Source organism: Rhinatrema bivittatum, chromosome 15 (genome assembly GCF_901001135.1).
Source record: "Rhinatrema bivittatum chromosome 15, aRhiBiv1.1, whole genome shotgun sequence".
In the NCBI taxonomy this organism is placed as follows: Eukaryota; Metazoa; Chordata; class Amphibia; order Gymnophiona; family Rhinatrematidae; genus Rhinatrema; species Rhinatrema bivittatum.
In genome coordinates, this window is record NC_042629.1 from 36034447 (window position 1) to 36056414 (window position 21968).

General features: G+C 41.5%; 1 protein-coding gene across 1 annotated transcript in view; it reads right to left on the minus strand.

Moving 5' to 3' along the window:
• Positions 1–3883: 3883 nt before the first annotated feature.
• The window catches only part of PPP2R3B (protein phosphatase 2 regulatory subunit B''beta), an 89374-nt gene continuing 71289 nt past the window's right edge, over positions 3884–21968 (minus strand). Inside the window, exons 12-14 of the mRNA XM_029578355.1 lie at positions 15316–15434; positions 15128–15234; positions 3884–6362 (exon numbers count right to left, since the gene is read on the minus strand). Of these exons, the coding sequence (XP_029434215.1) occupies positions 6218–6362; positions 15128–15234; positions 15316–15434 (371 nt within the window). The 3' untranslated portion in view covers positions 3884–6217. The remainder of the gene's footprint in view (positions 6363–15127; positions 15235–15315; positions 15435–21968) is intronic.

Consider the following 21968-nt stretch of genomic DNA (forward strand, 5'->3'; position numbering starts at 1 on the left):
TAGTGTTTATCGCATGCCCTCTTTAATTTGTTTACTGTTTTCATCCTTATTACCTCCTCTGGAAGGGCATTCTAGACATCCACCACCCTCTCAGTGAAGAAGTATTTCCTGACATGGATCTGAGTTGTCCCCCCCGGAGTATCATTTCATGACCAATAGTTCTATTTTTTCCTTTCCAAAGGAAAAGGTTAGAAGTTCACGCACCATGAAAATCTTTCAGGTATCTGAAGGTTTGTATCATATTTCCCCTGCACCTCCTCTCTTCCACAGTATATTCAGATCCTTCAGCCTCTCCTCATAAGTCTTCTGATAAAGACCTCACACCATTTTGATCACTCTTCTCTGAATTGCTTCCATTCTGTCTCTATCCTTTTAAAGATAAGAGCTCCAGAACTGAACACAGTACTCCAGGTGAGGCCTTACCAAAGACCCGTACACAAAGGCATCACCACCTTTTTTTTTTTTTTACTGCCTCAGGAAATAATTTGATGCTCTCTATGCAGCTCAGCATTCTTCTGGCTTTAGCTATTGCTTTGTCACATTGCTTAGCTGCCTTCAGATCATCACAGTATCACCCCTAGGTCCCTCTTCCAGTCCATGCACATTAAATTTTCAATCCTCATTACGTACGGCTCTTTTGGATTACCATACCCCAAATACATGGCACCGAATCCCAGCTGCCAAGCCTTAGACCATTCTTCAAGCTTCCTTAAATCACTTTTCATTCTCTTTACGCCTTCAGGCGTGTCCAGTCTGTTGCAGATCTTAGTATCATCCGCAAACAGACAAACTTTACTTTCTATCCCTTTTGCAATGTTGCTCACAAAGATATTGAACAGAACTGGTCCCTCTACTGATCCCTGTGGCACTCACTTAACATTGTTCTCTCTTTAAAGTAGGTTCCATTTACCATTAAACGCTGTCTCTTGCCGGTTAACCACCTTGGTGCCCACGCTCAAACTTTTCATTTTATTCACAAGCCTCCTATACAGGACGGTATCAAAAGCTTTGCTGAATTCCAAGTAAATCACATTGAGTGCTCTTCCTTGATCCAATTCTATAGTCACCCAAACAAAACAAAAAAAATCAATCAGATTTATCTGACCAGACCTTGCCCTGGTGAATCCACCAGACTGCAGATAATTCACTATCCTTTCATTCAGCAAAGTCTTCATTAATTTTCCTATTAGTGAGGTGAGGCTAACAGGCCTAGAGTTTCCAGCTTCCTCTCTGCTACTACCCTTGTGAAATGGGACTACCACGGCTCTTCTCCAATCTTGTGGCACCACTCCTGCTTCCAGGGATCTACTGAACAGATCTTTCAGTGGACCTGCCAGCACATCTCTGAGCCCCCCTCAGTATCCTGGGATGTACCTCATCCGGCCCCATGGCCTTGTCCACTTTGTTTGCCTAGCTCTTTTCATAAATTCTCTTCTGTAAGCCATTTCATTTACCCCACTCCCATCTACAGTCTTATCAACCACAACTGTACTTCTTCAGCATCTTATTTATTGAACACCAAACTGAAGTATTTGTTTAATATTTCTGCAATGTCTTCATCTCTCTGTACCCACTGCTCCTAGTCACCTTTCAATTTCACTAATCCACTTCGGGCCTTCCTTCTTTCTCTATCTGAAAAGTGTTTTGTCACCTCGCTTTACCTCTTTGGCAAACCCTTCTTCTGCTTGACCTTTTGCTTTCCTGATTTCTTTATTCGTCTCCCTCAGTTTCACCACGTATTCTCCCTTGTCTTCCTCTGTTTGGGATCCTTTATACTTCTTGAATGTTGTACTTCTTGCCTTCATTTTTTCAGCCACTTCCTTTGAAAACCAAATTGGTTTCTTTTTTTCTTACTTTTATATAATTTTCTAATACATAGTTTTGTTGCTTTTGTGATAGCTCCTTTTAATTTGGCCCACTGTTATGCCACTTCACCCATTTTCTCCCAGCCTTCTAGTTTTGGATACATTGGAGGCTGGGGCTGTGTATGGAGCAGTAACAGGTTATATGGTATGGATGGCCTATATTTGTCTATGGTAGGAAAGAGGATGCTAAGCAAGCAATTCAGATCATACATACATTATTAGGCATTTAAACTAGAGGGTGGGGGGTGGCAGGAGGTGGCCAGTGAAATTGGCATGTCACCCCCAAGCCATACAGAAGTGGGAGGTGAAAATAAAATCAATCAGCTCAAAAAAGCAGAAAAGGTGACTACGAAGAGGAACTTGATTGTTCAAAAAGAACCCCAGTAATGATGCATGCCATTTTACATTGGGTACCTGTGGAGGCAAAGGCCCGTTTTAAAATGTTAATATTGGCTTTTAACGTGTGAAGGGGAAATGAGCCTGAATATCTTAGAAAGACATTGGAGTAGTATTGGCCTCTGACATAAAGATCAACTCAGGAAGCTCTTCTTCAGATTCCAACATTTAAGGAGTCTAGGGGAGTACAAACGAGGGTGAGAATGTTATCAGTGGTTCTTCCAGTTCTTTGGAATCAATTACCGGTGGAACTATGGTTATAGCATGATTATGTGCATTTTTGTAAACAACTAAATTCATGGCTCTTTTTCTGGGAGTGAGGTTAATGGCTGGGTTCATAGGATCAGTGAAAAATATGTACCATTGTATTTTATGATTTATGTTGTATTTTATGATTATGTAATATTTTTATGCGCTGTACTGCTGTGAGTGGCCATTCAGTCAGAAAGCTTTTAAAAGCTTTTTTAATATATTATGTTAATAATCGCCAGGGATAAATCTATTTAAGTCTCGCTACTCTATGGTTTTTAGTTGATTATTTTATCACTCTGCATTTATCGTTTTAAATCTTTCCTGTCTTCCATCTCCCATGTTTTTCGCTCCCTGTTTTTTGTAACTTTACCTTCTACTTAGCTGTTAATTGGTTTCCCCTGTTATATTGTAAACCGGAACGATAAGACCTCGTCTTGAGTATCAGTATAGTAAAAGAATTTAAATAAATAAATAAAATATATAAATAACCCTGAGGCAGGCATCCATGTTTATAGAAAAGTTTAATATTTTTGTTAGTAAAGAAAGCTTTATATTTCTGATTGAAAAGGAAAGTATTGTGGTTGGCATTTTAGCTCATTTGAATATGTAAAAGTCAAGAAACAAGTTGTAGGTGACACCTATTTATTGGACTATTACATCTAGGACTGTGATGAAGGGTGCATATGTAAATACTACTTTTCACATCCCTAGTGAGAACAGGGAAGTAAGCCGGGAGTATGAGGGATTTTTAGATTTGCTTCATGTTTTTAATGTTATTTTATATGATGTATTATATAAATGTGTTTTACTGTTCTGATATGTAAACTGCTTTGGGCTCCCTTTGGGAGAGAAAGCCCAAATATTTGCTATATAATCACACTGGTGTAAATGACAGATCTTATGGCACAGCTTTTCGACCATCCGGTTTATAGCCTACAGTGTTTCTGTTATTTTAATATGTGATTTTCTGTATTGCCTGGGTCCTTTTATATCATTCTCTGTTTTTACATTTTTTATTCCGCTCTTTTTATTTTTTCTTCCTTTAGCAGCTTATTGTACTGATGTTTTTTAACTGTATATTGTACTTAAACTTCATGCAAAGTCCTGTATGTGAGTTTCTCTGATATATGAATACTTCAGCATTTTCAATAAAAAAAAATTTTTAAAATAAAAAAATAGGAAAACGTTTGACGTGTATGGACAATCGTTACAATAGACTGCAAATTTGTTTTATTTTCAAAATACAAACATGATCATTTTTTAAACATTTAAACAAATCTATACTGTAAATATTTACATCTCCCTCCATTGTTGCATGAACATTTGCTCTGTAACAAAATATTGCTGAAGGCTTCACATTCAAATATACATTTGTACATTTCAAGGCACCAAAATCTTCTGAAAATCTAAGCAACAAACTTTTTTTTTTTTTTTTACTTGCCCTGTAAGGAATCCTTTGCCACTTCCAGGCAGAAAGAAGGAAAATCAAGTTTGGGTGCCTATTAATCCAAAGTCCATAGTTAACCTCTGAGGGTAAGATGATAGAAACTGAAATGAATGCTCACAATTAATTAATGCGCACCACAGAGCAAGTGTAATGTTTTGAAAAAGTAATTGATTTTACCAGACTTTTACACAGGTCTAATCACCACCTCTGTTTTTACTATAGGTTTAGACATAAAGATCCAGAGTTGAGATGAAAGGTATTAATACTGCTAATTCAACCCCAATACTTGTGTATCAATTTAGAATAATCTGTATCAATTCTCCAGGAACATGTCCAACCTTTGACTAAAGGATCATGCAGGGGAACAAACTGGCATTTAAGGACTGCCATAATATTTCTCCTATAGTATAATCCTAGGTCCATAAAAACACTAGAGGTACACATGTTTTTTTGTTTTTTTAAACTTTTTGCAAATGAAATCACCACATTCCTAATAAAAAAAAAAAATTACTTCCTCTAACATAGGATCTGGTTCCAAACTTAATATGCATCAGAGCTTCTCTGTGGCGAAACCACTTTCACAGCACTAACAGTATCTTCCTTTAGCTTTTTTCTCCATTGGTTTCCTATAAGTGAAGCACAGCACAGTATTTATATTTATTCATGACACAAGAAACAACCAATCACATCTTCCAAGTTGGACATTATCCTGTTGGTCAAACACAAACCTTTTCAGTATCTTATTGGTTGTGTTATCTCCTGCCCATCTTTCAATTTGATTGGATGAGTTTGCATAATGTCTCCTATTGCTAGAAACAAACACAATGATGGGTGAGTGCATAGATATCCCATTTGTATTTACACAAAATGCACTGATATCCAGCTATTAATATTATATCAGACTAGCACTTGAAGTGCAAATTCATACCATTGGGTAGTATGGTCTGTAATGTTGAAATCCATGGGAAAGTAATGGAGAAAAAAGGTAAAGGAAGTTGCCATTAGCAGTGTGAAAGCAGGCTTCCCACCGAGAAGCCGATGATGAGGATTAAGTTTTGAAACACAGACCCATGTCTGGTAAAGTACTTTTTATAATTAGAAATGTGGTGATTTTATTTGCAAGAGTGGAAAAAAAAGAGAATACATACACCAATGTTTTTATGAACCTATGATTGTCAGAGTTTAGTCCCATGATTTGAAAAGTGATCATTTTTTCTGTTTGATGATCTTTTAACCAAGGCTGGACATTTTCCTGGAGAATCAATCAACACAAATCACTACAAATGGATTTACACAAGTACTGGGATGAATTATAATTAGTCAGCAAAGGGTTAACCAACTAAACTGATCCAAAAACATGGGGACAGAAGCATAAGAGCTAACTTTCTCAAAGAGTTGTATGCAGTGGATATATTAATGTAAAGCAGTCATTCTCAACTGTCCTCAGAACACATCTAGCCAGTCAGGTTTTCAGGATATTCATAAGGAATATACATGAGATAGATTTGAACACAATGGAGGCAGTGCATGCAAATCTCTCTTATGCATATTCATTATGGAAATCCTGAAAACCTGACTGGCTAGGCATATCCCGAGGACTGGGTAGAGAACCCCTGACATAAGAGATACAATAAGCAGGATAAAATGTTTCATTGACTAGCTCCAGTACTCATTTGCTCCATTCAACTGCTAGTCCTTCATCAAGGGATTCAATTACCAGATTCTTGTCATGATACAAAAGAAGATGGGTACAAGTATCATGACACATGGCAAGACAATGAGATCAAGAGGACAGACAGCAGTGTCATGATACAGAGCAAGAAGGTGAAAACAAATGCCATGATACAGAACAGCAGGATTAGTGCAGATAGCCTTTAATTATGGTCCCTGAAGCCGACATCCCTTCTAAACGCTGAAATGTAGGCCATGTATTCTTTCCTCTGCATATGAAAGAATTGTATTGAGCATTCTACTTATTTCTTCAAAACATTACCAGTTTATACATAAATTAAACTGTTACTCTTCTACTTCGGCCTTAAATAATAAATCTGTAAATAAGCCTATCAATGATCAATTTCAGAAACTGTATTTTTGTATAAAAATTTTAAAGAAAAAATGTGTTTCACTTAGTTTTTTTCAAGGTAGACTAATGATTACTGTTTTGTGTGTACAGAGCTAGTTCTAGTCACTTGAAAGAATACATGAAGTGGTACAGCAGACCAGCTGCGGACCATCTCTTTGGGAGGAGGGAGAAAAATCACTCAAAGTTCTCTTCATATTCAGAATCATCCAATTCCACATCTAATGGGTGCGAAGGCACTTCAAAGAAAGGTCTTTTATCCATTGCAAACTGTACCTCATTCGCCATCTGATGGTCTAAAGGATTGAGTTCAGCATCACAACTGGAGGGAAGACGCAAACACAAAAATGTAAGCACACACATCATGCAACAAACGAAATAATTTAAACTTATAACAATTTAGATTCAAGCTTGCTTTTGGGAGGAAACGCAAGCAAGCGTTATGCAAGTTATGTCACATGGAATTAATCTTTGTCCAGAGTTTCACATAACAGCAAATTAAATCCTTTTTTGACTTGTTTCATTAGGTATGAAAACAATTTGTTACGGTGCCTGCAGCAATGTTTGTGTCGGGCCATTTTGCTGAATTTCCATCAAATCTTATAAAGATATTAGGGGGGGGGGGGGTGAGAAATAAAAATGGGACCATTCCTGTTCAGAAAATATAACTAAAATGATTTTATTTATTTATACCGACATTCGGAAATGTCAAAATAACGCCATCACAACGGTTTACAAAATAAGGTTACAGGGATAAGGGGGGGTTAAACAAGGGTTGCGAATTACAAACTGTTATTAAGCATAGGGGATAACATGTGTAAGGATTTAGTTCAGTTTTTTGTTTCGTTTCTTATTTATGAGAACATAGATGTGATGAATTTCATTAATTCATGAGGTTGGATTTACTGGTTTATATTTTATAAGTCTCATTGCTGCTCAAGGCTGCTTACACACTGCTGTCACAATGTTAGTCCCTCCTTCTTCAACCGGAGACCCTGTTTGAGGCCAATATTCAGTAAGCCATTTAGTGGATAAGTTACCTGGCAAAAGTTAGCCAGATAAATTGTCCTGTATATCCCGCAGGATAAATGTCCCACTGAATATACTTGCCTAAAGTTATCCAGTTACATGTAGCCAGATTTCTTAAAAACCTAACTGGCTATGACTGAATATAACTGGATAGGTTTTCAAGTTATCCAGGCTTGTGTGGCCACATATCTTTGAAGATATCCATTTAAGTAGATAGTTATCTGTCTACATAGCAGAGCAAAACAAATAAAAAGTAAAAGTGGCCCAAACCACGCCCACCCACTCCCTTATATTCAAATTGACCCTAAAGGGCCATAACAGAGCAACACTGAAAGTGCCGGGAGCAGGGAAGAGGTTACACGTACCGGGATTGCGGGAGGAGAGAGGGGCCAGCAGGGAGCATTGGATTTAAAAAAAAGTTACCAAACAGGGAAGTAGGAGGATTGGGCAATCTGAGACCCCTTCCCCCTCTATGGACAAATTTTACTATATGGAGAGTGTTTAAGGGGAGGTAACACAGCATCAAACCGCTGGCCCACAATTGACTTTTCTTTTTTAATTTTTACTGTGCTACTTAACTGGATTATCTTGAAAGATATCCAGGTAATCCAGCCACACTACACTACATAATTTAGCCAGTTACAATTAAAAATCAGCTAAGTTAGGCGGATAACTTTGGCCCACCTCAGAATACCTCTTATCAGATAATTAATGACTATAATTTAGCTGGATAAGTGGTTGAATATTTCAAAACTTTCAATTTAGATGGATAACTTGTGAGCTGTCTAAACTATTTGAATACTGACCTCAGTTTTCTGAAGGATCTATAAAAATATTCAAACACAAGAGTATAACTTGTGTCTAATTGTATTATGGTAACCACAATGGTAATATATGAAAAAGAAGGTATATTACCAAGTATTAGAACTATATAAACAATAACAAAGAAATACCCAGTAAATCTTACAATTCTAAATATAATTTTATCACAAAAAATCTTTAAAACCCAATACACATGCGAAAAATTCTCTACTGAAAACTAGGCATCTAGTACATATGTACTTATTGCACACACATAATACTCATTTATTATACCAAATAGTCACCCTAATTGTACAGTGTTCAATTTGTCTAAATGCTTGTTAACAAATGAAGAATTGAATATTTTAAATAAAGGTCTTACATTTGTTCCCACTGCTTGACATGACCCTTTTAGAACACATATGGAATTGTTTAAATTCTTCCGGAGATTGAAAATTGCTAAATATTTTTCTGATAAAGTAGAAACTACCCGATGCAGTTTTGTGCGCCAATCTAGAAACATAGAAATAATGGCAGAAAAGGACCAAACGGTCCATCCAGTCTGCCCGGCAAGCTTATGGTAGCATCTGCCACACCATACAAGTCACCCCCATACTTATCAGTTTCCCAGACCGTCAAAGTCAGGGCCCTTGTTGGTTGCTGTTTGAATCAAATTCCCCGTTACCTGTTGCCATTAAAGCAGAGAGCAATGTTGGCGTTGCATCAAAACTATCAGGCTTATTGATTAAGGGTAGTAACAGTTGCATCAGCGAGTTACCCCCATGCTTGTTTTCCCAGGCTGTAAAATTCAATGTCCTTGTCGGTTGCTGTCTGAATCTAATTCCCTTTCTCCTCTTTTCCCCTTGCCGTTAAAGCAGAGAGCAGTGATGGAGTTGCATCAACAGTATGACAGCTTATTGGTTACAGGTAGCAACCGCCACACCAGCAAGTTACCCCCATGCACTTTTCTTCATTCTCATCCTCTAGCTTTTAAGGATCCACAGTGTTTATCCCAGGCCCCTTTGAAATCTTTCACAGTTTTTGTCTTCACCACCTCCTCCAGAAAGGTATTCCAGGCATCCACCATCCTGGATGCCCCAGGACCCCCTTTATCACAGTTTTTGAGGGATTAGTTTTGCGTGATCTGTCGATATTAGAACAATCCAACACTTAACTGTAAAAGAACATAACTAGAGAGGAGCGTCTTGCGATGAATAAACTGGAACATGAGGCTGAGATTGTGATTAAACCTGCAGACAAAGGGGGGGGGGGAGGGACTGCCATTATGGACAGGGCCCAGGATTACATGCGGCATATCGCCAATTAGCTGATGGAAATTATATACCCCATGGTGGGGATACAATTAGAAATTTATGATTTGATTTGGAATACTTTAAAAACTAAGTTGATCGATTCTAAATTGGGGGAATATTTGTATGAAAAATACTCAGTGAGACCAGCATTGTAGTTGGTACCAAAAATACACAAATGGCCGTCTGAGCTGAGGTAAATTCAGAAAAATTGTCTCAGTGCTCAAGAGGCTAAAAGTCATCATCGGTGCCAGTCAAAACAGGGGGTTTGTTTTGTTTTTAAAGGTGTCCCACCTGGAAGACTTAGGCTTGTAGCAAACTAAACAGAAGAGGCCAACAGCACTGCTAGAGCATCAGCTCCCACAAGCCGAACACTGACAACAGCACAAAATAACAAAGGCTGGAGAGTATCTTAAACTCCCTCTCCAAGATAAATGTACTCCTTTCCAGTTGGTTAAGTCAGCAGTTGCCAATGAAAACTGTCCAACATGCTGTTAAAGTTTAAAAAAAAGAGTTTAAGAGAAAGCTAAGATTTAGAGAGGTGGGAGAAGGAAGATAAAGGATGACTTTTTTCTTCAAAGTTGAAAAAGATACCTCATCCTCTCAACTCTACTGAACCCCCTCTGGGGATGGGAGTCTCCTGGAAAGGCTTCCTGAACTGGTAAAATACCAGCACCCTGGCCCACAGAGAAGTAAACAAAGGCTCTAAATACTTGACTAGAAAGAAAATAAATTCAAACCTGGGAGACAAATATCCTGCTGCACCAAACAGTATAAACTGCCATCTCCTGGAGACAAAGAATATTGGCTTTTGCTGGAGCATGGTAACTACCAGTGATGATGATATAGAAAAAGATGTATCCTCTATCTCCATCTGCTAGTAGGGAGAGAAAACCCACATGTCCGGACTGGTGTAACAGGAGAAGGCATAGCCTTGTGGTTAGAGCAGCAGGCTGTGAACCAAGCAAGCTGGAATTCAAATCTCACTAATGCATATGCAAGAACCCGTGTGTTTAAACTGTGTGCTGAAATTCAACGCACAGTTTAACACAGGTTAAACTGTATTTTTAACTCCCAATGCAGCAAGCTAATGGACCATGAGTTAAAGAAACAGTGCGCGGACTGGAAAATGTGTGCTCAGACCAGGCTGAAAGCACATTTTAAACCTGGATGGTGGATGTAACAGCAGCCATGAGTCCTAGAAAGACTTGAGCTGCTCTATCATCTTCTCTTCCTGGGCTGGCAGATCTTCAGACTCTTGGACTCTCTTCCTTGTCTTCTGCACTCGAACCAGGCGCTGCTGCCTATGGTACTTTGGGTGCATGAGGTACTGCGGGCTTGCTACTGTTGCTGCTAATCAGCCCATGTCCTTGCCGCTAAGGGCGGGAAATTTGTGCTCAGAGGCTCGCAAGGCCTCTCCCACTCCCTCTTTGGGAAATATTGCTTGCTGCCGCACTCCCCTCCTCCCCCTGAGAGTCAGGATGCAGAGACCCCTGTCAGAGTCACCTCTGTACTCATCTTGAAACTGGGGAGCCCCTGCTTACAACACTTCAGGCATAGATGGGGAAGTTTAGGTTGCAGGCCTTGCTGTCCAACAGAAGCCAGTGCAGCCGCAAGCTCATCTCCAGATAACTGATACTCTTAGGCCACTTCTGACACAAGTGCTGGAACTTTTACACCATCTCTGACTAGGAATAAAATTTCCAGCACTGGGAAAATGTCAGCACACCTCCTTGCATTGGGAGGAAATAGCTAATGCCCTCACTATGCGAAGACACTAACAAACGCACAATGTCATGTGCGCATTTTTTGAGCAGAAAACTCCTTGCTGCATCAGCCATAAAATTTATGCGCAAAAAATGTGCGCACAACTAAGGGTAAAACTGTGCGTTCTGCCGAGTGCACCTTATTGCATTGGCCTGTTGAATTGTAAGCCTTTTAGGAAGAGGGAAATATCTACAATACCTGAATGTAATCTGCTCTAAACTGTCACAAAAAGCATAATATAAACTAAAAAAAAAATTAAAATATTATGCATGGCGAGAAGGAGATCATCAAGTAGTAAGATCATCAGAGACCAAGAAACATGGCCTAAAGATACAGAAACAGTCTTAACTGTTTGGGCACTATTTGCCTGATTAAAAAAAAAAAACTTCCAAGCTCACCTTGGTGTGTTGCCTGTATATATTGCATTGTAGAAGCTTCATAAAGAAGCTGTTTGACACATTGCAAGTATTAAGAAGAACACTAGCAGTAAATACGAGAGAGTTAGATTATACCAAACATATCCCCGGCTTAAGAGTTAGGTTCATTCTTGTCCCTATATATCCAAGACAAAACACAAACCCTGCATCTCAAGCTTTATAAATATATGCTCTGCATTCACAGACAACCCGCCCCCCCTTCCAACAATGGGTGCAGAGCAGAACTAGGACATTTCCAAATACAACTCACTATACCAAAAAAAAATAAAAATTCAGATTCTGGTGTCATCTTAGTAACAGCAACACAAACTCCCTCCCTTTCACTATCATGCACATTATGAAATACAAACTACTGCATTAAAAAAACAGCACATATGTAGCAAATCTGCCATACCATAGAACTAACTGCTAGGACTAAAACAGCAATGACACTACCTATAAAAAAAACAAAACACCACAAATATTACACCAGTTTCTACAACACCAATACATATCCTATTGGGAAAAGCCAACAAAATAAGACTGATACAGATCCCCTCACACTAGCAGGCCATAATGGGAGCTCAGTGGCTCCTACATAACATAAGTTGCCCCATACTTTGCCCCACCTTCAGCCCCAGTATCTTCTGACCCTCTCGCTTCCCCCACCTCCTCTCTCTCTTTTCTCTCTCCTGCTGCTACCAGAGGATCAGGATGGAGAAAGGACTTGGAATGGTGAGAGAGGGTAAAAAGATAGAGATGGAGGGAGGAGAAAGAGGGCATATGGTTAATGGGAAGGATGGAGGATCTACGATGCGAGAAGCAGCAGGAGAGGGAAGAAGGGACAGAGGTTTTAAGATCTAGGGGGATAGAGTTCTGGTTACCAAGGGTAAATCTGTATTGAAGGGAGGAAAGTAGGTGTTCCTACCCATATTTTGGTCCTGCTTCCTACCACCTCTCCAAGCCCTTTCTAGACTATTTTCTCTGTCACCCCCAAATCCTACATCTCCTCTCTCTCACACACAGCCAGCTCCCTTCCATCTGGACCAGCTTGCAAGCCTTCCATTACCCCAACCAACCAGCCTGCCCTCACAACCAGTTTATCCTTAATCAGTCATTCCCTACACACTGGCCTTCCCCACCACCAAAGCAGACCAGCCAATCTGCCTGCCTCCCCCCCCCCCCCAGCAAGCCTGCTTACTTTCAACTGCCCTCTGCCCCCAGAAAGCCTACGTGTATCCTTCAGCACCAGCAAATCTGCCTGTCTCCATGCACAGTGCTGTCATCAGCTGTTCTGTGGACAGCAGAGAAAGACTGAAGATCCTCTGCAGAAGAAAAGTTAGTAGGGCAGGGCTCAGATGGCCTACCCTGAGTTCCAGCGCCTATGAAAACAGCGTATCACATCCTTTTTTCTACTCATGATGTCTCTCCCTATGCATCCCCTCCTATTCTCCAGGGTGTTTGCAAGTCTACTAAGGCCTTTCTGCTGCAGTCTGAGATGGAAAACATGTTCTTTTTCAGACTGGGAATCCCTACAGTCTAGTCTCAAACGCATTAAATCTTTAAATAAATTTTACCTTTTGCCATCGGATGCAATCCAGAGACCGTTTCAAATGGCCTCTGGCAACTGCCCTGACGTTGTTTCACTACCTTGCAATTATCGGACATCATCAGCCTGAGGTCTCTTTTCTGCATCAAGAATATCAATCTCTCAACAACCACTGTGTACCACTCCCCTGGATTTCTGCATTCCACGTGCATTGTGCTGCATTTCTTTTTAGAACTTGAACTTGAGCTGTCAAGCAGCTGACCACTCCTCAAGCTTAATTAAATTACTTCTCATTCTTTCTGCTTCCTCAGGCACATTCACTACTGTGGCAGATCTTAGTGTCATCTGCAAAACTGAACTTTTCTGCCTAAGCCCTCTGCAATATCTCTCCCAAAGTTATTGAACAGCACTGACCCCAGGACAGATCCCTGAGGCAGTCCACTCCTAACTTTTTTCTTCTTTAGCGTGAACTCCATGTATCACCACAAGGTCGCCTAGCCCTCAACCAGTTTCTAATCCAATCCACTATCTTAGGTCTTATCCCTAACACTGCTCAGTTTATTTTTGAGCCTCCTAAGTGAGACAACATCAAAGGTTTTGCTGACATCCAAGTTTACCACATCCAGCATCTGTCCTCAATCTAGTTCTCTAGTCACCCAATTGAAGAAATCAATCAGATTTGTCTGACAATTTCCCTCTGCTAAAACTAAACTGCCTCGAATCCCTCAACCTGCTGGACTGCAGATACACATTTTTTAAATTGGGTGCCGGGAGGCTGGTTGAGCTTTCTTTTGGGTATAGGGCTCAGGAAGGTGAGTGCTGGACAGATTTAGGCCTGCTTGTGCAGCACCTGGATCGGTCTAACTTATCCAGTTAGCACTAAATATCATGCTAACAAATTAAATCCTGAAACTCGCCCACAGGCACTCCCTTTTTGGATACCCAAATTTAGCTGGTTAATGGGGTCAGATTTGCAAATGGGCTGATTTACTCAACTAAAAACCAGTTTTAATTGGTTAAATCACTTGAAAGATTCCCCCTTCCAAGTCACATTTAATTAAGATAATTAATTTGAGCTTTGTACAAAGCCTTGTTTTTCAGGGTTCTGGTTGTCAAGTGTGTTGCTGTGGAGATGAATTTGGCATGCCTTGCAAATGCACTCTAAGAAAATGTTTATGCGGCAGATAAACACATTTTGGTACACTATTATTAAATGGGCCACCTTGGGCTTTTATAATTCCACAACTATTTCATGTTTTACTTGTCTGCATCTGATCTGTGCATTTCTGAATTACTTCAGTGAGTCTTGCACATCTTATGTTAAAAAGTTGAATATACAGCATGTAACGTCTACCTCAACAAATGAATGCTGCTTATCAAAAGGTATGCAAACTGTCAAAAAAAAAAGCTGTCTCTTAAGAACATGCCATACTGGGTCAGACCAAGCATCCTGTTTCCAACAGTGGCCAATCCAGGCCATAAGAACCTGGCAAGTACCCAAACACTAAGTCTATTCCATGTTACTGTTGCTAGTAATAGCAGTGGCTATTTTCTAAGTCAAATTAATTAATAGCAGGTAATGGACTTCTCCAAGAACTTATCCAATCCTTTTTTAAACACAGCTATACTAACTGCACTAACCACATCCTCTGGCAACAAATTCCAGAGTTTAATTGGGCGTTGAGTGAAAAAGAACTTTCTCAGATTAGTTTTAAATGTGCCACATGCTAACTTCATGGAGTGCCCCCTAGTCTATTATCTGAAAGAGTAAATAACCAATTCACATCTACCTGTTCTAGACCTCTCATGATTTTAAATACCTCTATCATATCCCCCCCTCAGCCGTCTCTTCTCCAAGCTGAAAAGTCCTAACCTCTTTAGTCTTTCCTCATAGGGGAACTGTACCATTCCCCTTATTTTGGTTGCCCTTCTCTGTACCTTCTCCATCGCAACTATATCTTTTTTGAGATGCGGCAACCAGAATTGTACACAGTATTCAAGGTGCGGTCTCACCATGGAGCGATACAGAGGCATTATGACATTTTCCATTTTATTCACCATTCCCTTTCTAATAATTCCCAGCATTCTGTTTGCTTTTTTGACCTTGCTGGTAAGAGAACAGATATCTTCAGCCTTACGGACTTCTTAGTCCCTTGAAAGAGAAATATAAAAATGTAGATGGACATTACCACATCTTCTATGGCCATACTCTTACCCATCATTCCACTGATCATTAGCCGAGTCTTCAGCTACCAAAATATCATACTCCTCTGCAGCATATCTCTCCCAGTCAGAAATGTCCTGGTTTTCATATTCATCAAACTGGACAAGAAAGACTATCAATTAGTGTGTTTCATAGTTTTCTCTTAGTGCTGGATATAACAATGTATTCTTAGTACTTACTCTCAGAAGAGATAATGGATCCTTTTGTTCATGGTTCAGGTATTTTTCAAGGTTGAAAAATGTATCAAAAAATACATCTGCTTGTTTGCACTTCTTTAAATCGTGTAGAGTAATTTTCCCTGCAGAAAATAACATCAATAAATAAATGTAAAAAAGGCAGTGCTATGCACAGCATATTATATCTAGGTATTTGCTTAAGGATTAAGGGTTTGACTCATTCAAAGATGTTTTGGTTTCTGACAGGTGAGTATGTGAATCCCTCTTCCTATAGTAACTGCCATAAACCAAGTTTGCTTACCTGTAAACAGGATTCTCTGTAGACAGTAGGTTGAATTAGTCATTATTCAGACATGATATGATCCAATGGCACCAACATGAACCCAGCTTTGAGCTTAGTAAAGACTAACTGAACATGTGCGAAGTTCCTGTGTGTGCAACACTGCCTCATGAGCCCCTCGGTCTTTTCCAGTAAAACTTTAGATAGTCGACTCTCCAGAAAGGTTGGAAGGTATTAAGGCTAATTCATCCTGCTGTATATGGAGAACATTCTATATAGGTAAATAAACTTGCTTTTTCCATCAACAAGCAGGTTGACAGAAACAGGACAGTAGGATTCGGCACCACAGGAGGTGTCAGCTCACAAAAATTCCATCACTGACCAGGCTCCATTACAATGTGGTCAGAAGCTGCGCAGAAATACTGCAGGCCTACTCCTACACTAGTTTAAATATACCATCACCACCCCACCACCTCCCTCCTCTCCCCGGGCCACTGGAGACTTAACCTCCCTCCAGTTTCTTGCTTCAGCAGAAGTGGCTGATCTCTTTACCTTTCTCAGTTTGGTTTTTTTTTTTTTTTTTTTTTAAAGCTTTAATAAACTAGAGGGAGAAAGGGTGAGGAGAGGGAAGAGGGGGAAGAGGGGGAAGCCAACTTCAAACAGAAACTCCTCCTGGTCCAAAACAAGTTTCCACCCTCTAAGTCTCTACCCAAAACCCTCTGGGGCTAGCTCACTTAACTGGGAAGTATCAGAAACCTGGACTGCAGTTTGCTGTCAAAGCTGAAAAGGCTGACAAATGCAGAACTGCACAAAAATCTTCAATGAGGCCAGGGAGATGCTGAAGTCCGGGTGTCAAGTTCCTGCTGCTCCAAACCAGTACATCCTGCCCTCTGCTGGAGACAGAGAATAATGACTTTTGCTGGAGCTGCACCATGGTAACCATCAGTGATGATGTCACAGAGAAAGGTGTGTCCTCTGTCTCCATCTACATCTGCACTGGTGTGGTAGGATAATAAAGAAATTAGCCATAATGCATAAGGCATCCCAAGCAGAGGGTTGCACTGCGAAGCAACCACTAAACAGACAATCTGATCCTATCATAGGACATAACAGAAGTTTATAAAATCATAAGCAGAGTGGAACAGGTAAATGAACAATTTTTTGCCCTTTCAACTACTACTGAAACAAGGAGACATTTCATGAAACTAACCACCAATAGACTTAAAATAAGTCCTAGAATGTACTTTTTCACTCAGTTCGCAATCAAGCTATTGAATCTATTGCCAGAGGATGTGGAGCAAGGAGACTAGCACGGTGGGGTTTAAAAGAGGGTTGGGCAAGTTCCTGGAGGAAAAGTCCATAAAACATTATTAGCCAGGTAGACTAAAGAAAACTACTCCTAGCCCAGCGAGCAAGTAATAAGAAATAGCTCTGCTTCATGGGATCTGCAGGTACATGCAACTTGGAATGGCCACCATCATGGAAAGGATGCTGGGCTTGATGGACCTTGGTCGACTTAGCATGGCATTTCTTATGGTCATCAGATGGAGAGTGGACCCCTGGGTGAAACAAGCTGTGCAGAATTGCTTGTCCTCAAAGATATTCAACCACGGCTACAGCAGTTAGAGAAATCATGTTCTGTGTCCAGAGAATGACAGCAGACAGAATGTGTATTTGTGGTGGAAATCAGGCACCCACAAATGCAAGCCTTGAAACTTCTGACTGTGGTCTTCTTGACCTTGTATTTTTTCATACTCAATCTTGATTTTTTTTTTTTTTTTTCAAAAACTGAAAAGTTCTGTTAAAGAGCTAATAAGGCAGCAGCAAAAACAAAAGATGCAATGAAACAGAAAAGGCAAAAAAAAACAATTGAAAGAAACCGGGTGAAGCTGGTGATGTAGCTTAGATGAATAGAGGGGCTCTCGTGGGAACTCTCGTGTATGCTTGGTAAAACCTTTACTGAGCTCTGAGAGCTGAGTTTGTGTTGGTACCATCAGAGGACATCACCCACGTGGTATTACTATTTCATGCCTGCTTGTCGACAGAGAAAAGAATAGATTCAGAAGATACCTGGTTAAAAAATAAATGAACAGTAGAGTTCCTGGGTGCAGAGATCCAGGACTCAGGCCTAGTGTGAACCACCGCAGCCAGAACCCTAGATCTGGGAAAACACTGAGCACTGCACCAAAGTCTAACACTAGCCCTGGAAATGAGAAATTACTACTTACCTGATAATTTCCTTTTCTTTAGGACAGTCGGCTGAATCCAGATCAAGTGGGTAATGCACGTCTACCAGCAGATGGAGACGGCGCAAACTGACATCACAGTACATATATACCTGTATTGACATCAGCCTGCCAGCATTGACTTCAAAAGCAACTGTGGACAGACTAGCAAAATTCTTGATTAAAAACAAGTAACCATTTCAATAGCCAACAGGCAACACTGAGCTCAGGCAAGAATGTATAAACATAAGTCTGGGGACTGGATTAACACAGTAATCCCTGTAACACGTATTCACACAAGAGGACCATAAATGTAATCATTCGGAAGCCATGAGAGGAAAGCTGGGTTTATCTGACTGTCCTAAAGAAAAGGAAATAATCAGGTAAGTAGTAATTTCTCATTTCTTAGCATCCAGTCAGATGAATCCAGAACACATGGGATGTATCCAAGCTACTCCTGAATAGGACGGGAGGCTGCCCATGGTCCAGTTAAAACCACATGTGCAAAGGTTGCATCCTCCCGGGTCTGCACATCCAGATGATAATACCTGGAAAAGGTGTGTCACGTCACAGGACTATGTCACAGCTCGACAAATGTCAACAGGGGACAACAATCTAATTTCTTCCCATGATACTGCTTGAGCCCTAATCTGACTAGGAAACTGCTTCCCTGCATCCATATATGCAGCCGTGACTACCCTCCTTAATCCAGCGAGCTAACTTGGCCCGCGAGGCCAGCTCTCCTTGTCTAGTACCGCCATGAAGAATAAACAGGGTGATACAACTTCCGGAAAGGCTTAGAAACCTCCAGATACCTGGCAATATGTCTCCTGACATCCAAGGGTCACAACAGACGATACTCCTCTGCATCTCTCTCTCTGTCCAGAGACGGCAGGGAGATGGACTGATTCAAGTGAAACTCAGTGACCACCTTCAGTAAACAGGAAGGAACAGTACACAGCTGTACTGCTCCTGGAGTCACCTGAAGGAATGGCTTACGGCAAGAAGGCTTGGAGTTCGGAAACCCTATGTGCAGCTCAAATTGCTCATAAGGAACACTGTTTTCAAGGGCAGTAACCTCAAGGACAGGGTATGCAGTGGTCTAAACTAGGGCTTGTCAAGAAATCCAATACCAAATTAAGACTTCAAAGGAGCACTGGAAACCACAATGGAGGATGAAGATGGTTTACTCCTTTCAGAAAACAGGCCACATCAGAATGAGCCGACAAGGATCCACCATTTATCTGATCCCTGAAACAGGCAAGAGCCACTTCAAGGAACTGAGAGCCAAGCCTTTATTCAAGTCATCCTGCAAAAATTCCAAAATAAGCGGAATCTTGACTAAGGAAGAGTACCTCAATCCTCTCAGCAGGCCTCAAACACTCTCCAAACCCGTACATTGGCCAAGGAAGTGGAGAACTTTCTAGCTCTCGGTAAGGTGAAAATCACTGCCGAAAAAGAATCCCTGCTTCGGCAAGCAAGCCCTTTCAAGGGCCATACTGTAAGACAAAATCAAGTTGGATCTTCATGAAGGGCAGGTTCCTGCCGCAACAGGGTCCTGTGTGCCAGAAGTTGAAAAGGCAAGTCTACCAGGAGCCTCCGCAGATCCGCATTCCATGGTCTCCTGGGCCAGTCCGGAGCTACCAAGCGCACAATCTCTCTGTGGCACTCGATCCTCCGAACCAATCTGCCCAACAAAGGCCATGGAGGAAAGGCATATAGCAACTTGTTTTCCGGCCACTCCTGCACCAGGGCATCGATCCCCAATGACTTCGGATCTCTCTTGCGGCTGAAGAATCACGGAACATTCGCACTGTGCAAAGTTGCTAGGTGGTCTAGGAACTGAAGACCCCAGGAATCCAGAACCTGCTGAAACACCTTGTCTGACAACGCCTACTCTCCTGAATCCAGACTCTCCCTGCTGAGAAAGTCTGCCTTACATTTATTTATTTATTTATGGGTTCTTTTATACTGAGGTACGTATAGCAATACATCACCTCGGTTTACAGTGAAACAATAACTTAGCAACCAGCTTTACATATAACAGATCAAACATAGTAAACGATTAAACAGGGATTAAACATTGTCTCTTCCTGCTAAGTGTGAGGCTGAGACAATCTGGAGATGCACTTCTGCCCATTCCATTAGATGATCTATTTCCAGTGACACTTGTTGGCTCTTGGTACCTCCCTGCTGACTGATGTAAGCCACAGTCATTGTGTTGTCCAACATTATTCGGACCGATTGACCTTGTAGCCTGTTGCTGAATTGTAAACATGCCAACCGGACTGCCCTTGCTTCCAACCGGTTGATGTTCCGGAGAGATTCTTCTGCATTCCAGCATCCTTGTGTTGTCAGCTCCTGATAGTGAGCTCCACAATCAAGGAGACTCGCTTCCGTTGTCAGTACTACCCAGTCCAGTGGGACTAGGGAGACTCCCCTCTTTAGATGATCCGCCTGTAGCCACCACTACAGTGGCAAGTGGAGTTGAATTAAATAGTCCTGAGACTGCGGGAGTTCCACTGAGACAACAGGGAGCGCTGCAGAAGGCGCATATGCGCCCTTGCCCATGGTAACACTTCTAGGATTGCTGCCATTAAGTCAAGTAACTGCAGGTAAGACCACACAGTTGAGCGCAGACGGAGCTGCTCCAGCAACTTCTGAATTTGAGCTTCTGGCAGGAAAACCTTGCCCAGCTTCATGTCGAACTGAACCCCAAGGTATTGCAATGACTGAGCAGACTGAAGAATGCTCTTGGCCAGATTCACCATCCAGCCGAGCTCCCGCAACAGGGAATTCACCTTGCAAGTCACCAGGCGGCTCTCTTCCAGTGACTTGGTGTGAAATCAGCCGGTCATCCAAATATGAGTGTACTATGATTCCATCCTCTCTCAACTCTGCCACTACTACCACCATTACCTTGGAAAAGTTTCTGGCAGTGCCCGAAACTGAAAGTAGCATCCCAAACTGCAAACTGCAGTAAGCGATGTTCTAGTCGGATGGGAATGTGGAGAAATTCCCCCGACCACATGGTCATTATCACAGAGCGTAATGTTTCCATGCAGAATGCTTCACTCGCAGATGACGGTTGACGCATTTGAGGTCCAGGATGGGATGAAAAGAGCCCTCCGTCTTTGGCACAATGAAATAAATGGAATATCACCCCGTATTCTTGAGATGTGGGCACTGGGACCACAGCCCTCAGACTGAGGGGCCTTGCCAATGTTACCCTCCATTGCCTGCTTCTTCTGTGGGGAGTGGCAGGGAGACTCCATGAACACATCACGAGGAACACCGCAATACTTCATTGCATATCCTTCTCGTATCACCTCCAGGACCCACTGATCTCGACCCACCTCTGATAAAAGAGAGAGGCATCCCCCTATCTCCTGTTCCCCGCGGTGGGTTGGCAAACCTTCACTTTGAGGCTCGGGAGATTCTACTACCTGTCTCTGCCCCTTTTCTGGGTTGTTGGGGACGAAAGGACTGAGATCTACCAAAGGGTCGAGTTCTCTGAAAGGTCACTCCTCTTTAGGGTCGAAAATGCTTGGATCCTCTAACACGACCTCTCATGTTAAAGGAGCGCTGCGCCTGCTTCTTATCTTCTGGAAAACAAGGAACTGGAGATTCTCCCCACTTACTGGCCAGTTTCTCCAACACGCTGCCAAACAAAAGCGAGACGATAAAGGGCAGTTTGGTGAGGTTAGCCTTGGAGGTTGCAGCGGCCAACCAATTTCTCAACCATAACTGATGCCTAGCCACTACTATAGAAACCACCCTTCTAGCTGAAGTGCGGACTAAATCACAGCCCGCATCTGCCAAGAAGGCTACAGCTGGTTCCATAACTGCCCTGGAGATTACCCCAGTCATCAACCTCCTAGGAGAGAAGCAAACAAGAGTGAGCCACCAAGGAACAACAAGAAGTGATCTGCAAGGTCATTGCCATCGCTTCAAATGCTTGCTTAAGGAGAGTCTCAATTGTTTTACCATAAGTATCCTTCAAGGCTGCTCTTCCTTCCACAGGAATAGTGATCCACTTGGAGACTGCACTCACAAGTGCATCTACCTTCAGAAAACATAAGCGCTCTCTTACCAGTGGATCAAGAGGGTACAGGCCTTCCAAAACCCAACCCATAAGAACATAAGAAAAT